The sequence below is a fragment of the Aplysia californica genome, unplaced genomic scaffold (assembly GCF_000002075.1).
Source record: "Aplysia californica isolate F4 #8 unplaced genomic scaffold, AplCal3.0 scaffold00583, whole genome shotgun sequence".
In the NCBI taxonomy this organism is placed as follows: Eukaryota; Metazoa; Mollusca; class Gastropoda; order Aplysiida; family Aplysiidae; genus Aplysia; species Aplysia californica.
The window spans coordinates 171,216-173,613 of NW_004797853.1; the positions used below are offsets into that span (position 1 = coordinate 171,216).

The 2,398-nt window shown below is 47.0% G+C and overlaps 1 protein-coding gene across 2 annotated transcripts in view; it reads left to right on the plus strand.

The window, feature by feature from the left end:
• The window catches only part of LOC101858807 (sex peptide receptor), a 17,598-nt gene that overhangs the window by 4,849 nt on the left and 10,351 nt on the right, over nt 1-2,398 (plus strand). For both annotated transcript variants that reach the window (XM_005107173.3, XM_005107174.3), the window contains exon 2: nt 367-1,216. In XM_005107173.3, the coding sequence (XP_005107230.1) occupies nt 367-1,216 (850 nt within the window). The remainder of the gene's footprint in view (nt 1-366; nt 1,217-2,398) is intronic.

The window sequence follows — 2,398 nt, forward strand, 5'->3', positions numbered from 1 at the left end:
CCCCCTCCCCCTCCCAAAGTACTCAATCTCCATCAACGATATGTGTCCCGACGCAGTGGAATCAAGCGCTCGATAATTCTTGGAATAAGGAGTTATGAATATCGCCTAAAAGCTTATTCAGTTATCTTGCTTTCGATGAAAAAAGACTCATCTATCTTAATTAGAAGCCGAGATATTTGCGATTGAAGGATTTAGGGTAGCCTGGTTTCAGTTAGAAAATGGCTGCCAAACTTTGGTAACTCCAGTAGCTTGAGAGACCTTGAAAACTGAAAATTACATATTTTATGCCTTCAATAAACGTTCTTCAATGCACATCTCAGCTATTATCAATTATGCTTCTCTTCACCCCCAAATTATCCTTCCTAGATACTCCGTCCCCATCAACGGCTACGCCTCCCCAGTCCTCATCTTCCTCACTGTCATCAACAACCTCCTCGTCTGCATCGTCCTCCTCAAACCGCACATGCGCAGTCCCACCAACGCCATCTTGGTTGCCATGGCGCTCTCGGATATGTTCACCGGCATCTTCCCGGCCCCGATGTTCATCCACTTCTTCGCCACGGAAAGGTTTGACGAGTGGATGCCCTACGAATGGTGCTTCCCGTTCCGCGTTTTGCACCAGTATATCCCCACCATCTTCCACACGGCTTCCATCTGGCTCACCATGGCGCTGGCGGTGCAGCGGTACATCTACGTCTGCCACTCCTTCAAAGCCCGCACGTGGTGCACGGTGGACAACGTCGTCAAGGGAACGATTGCCATCTACGTGGTGGCGACCTTGACCCACTTCACGCGGTTCTTCGTGGAGTACCCCGTGGAGACGTCACGGCCGTCCATCCTGAACCCCAACGTGAGTGTGTCAGCGTGCGTGATGAAGTACCGACCCTGGGCGATGCGGAATCTGAACGTTTACTTTAACATCTACTACTGGTTCCGCGTCATCTTTATCCATCTCGTCCCCTGCGTCTCTCTTGTCGTCATGAACGCGTTGCTTATTTACACCATGCGCGTTGCTAGGCGACGTCGCATGCAGCTGCTACGTCAGAACAAGAAGACGGAGAGTAGGAAGCTAAAGGAGTCTAACTGCACAACGCTGATGCTGGTAGCTGTAGTTGGTCTGTTCTTGCTGGTGGAGTTCCCTCTAGGTCTCTTGATGGTTTTCCTCATCATAGACCAGACCTTCCATGTGGCGGTCATGAGGAAAGACTTGATGCCTGTGAGTACTGCAGATAGATAGATAGATAGATAGATAGATAGATAGATAGATAGATAGATAGATAGATAGATAGATAGATAGATAGATAGATAGATAGACTTTTTGGTGAGTGTTTTACCGCGCTCGCAGCCGCATGGCGCTGGAGATGTTTCGTACCGAGCAGACAGACACAAACTGGCGTCTCTTGTGACTCATTGGAGCAGAGGACGATAGGACTAACGCTAACATTACTTAAACGCAATTTCACATCGTCAATCATCACCACCATTATATCTAAAATCACCACCGCTCTCAGATCAATGACTTACATCTGTAATCCTTAAATCTCTATCTGCTATTACAGTTCCTTGTTATGCTAAATATGCACGTAATCGTAATACACAATTGGACACTATCATACACATTTATTTTTTCTACTAATCAGATGTCGTCAATCTCATATAAATGCTCGAGGGATTTTAAAAAAGGTGTCTGCTGTGTGGCTGTCGTTGTCAGGAGACCCGTGTTCGACTCCCGAGTGGGGGGAGAACATAAAACGTTGTGTTCTGACCAAAAGAAAATCACTTCAAATATTCATCTTATAAATTTAACATCAGAAATGACTTCAGCTGACATTTGAATGGACCAAAGGATTTGATCTCTCTTAAAGTACTTGGCAAAGTATTCCAGATCTTGGGGCCTTGATATTCAAATGCCCTTTCACCCATTGTTCCCAATTTCATGAATGGTAAAAGAAATGTCTCTTTGTTAGCTGATGACCTTAAACGTGCTACTCCAGTTGAAATGTATCAAAAGCAGAAGATTGCCGATGTTAACATGCGCCTACTGCCCCCCCCCCCTCTTTTCCCTTCTTGTCCCCTCTATCCTCCCTATCCCTCCTCCGTCACCCCTTCTCCCCTCTCCCTTGCTCCCCCCCACCCCCATCTCTTGTTCATCGTCTCTCCCATCCCCCCTCCTTTCCTCCCTTTTTCTTACACCCCTAGCGTTTATTATGTCGCAGTGACCACACACCTCATCTGATGAAATGGTGCAGGTACAACATTGATACAATTAGCAATCCACCATCTCTTCACCCTCTCCCTAAATCCCACCTCATCCCCACCTCACCCCCACCTCACCCCACCTCACTCCTCCCCAACTGCTCGTTTCAACCATACTAAACATTTTATTCTAAATCCCCCC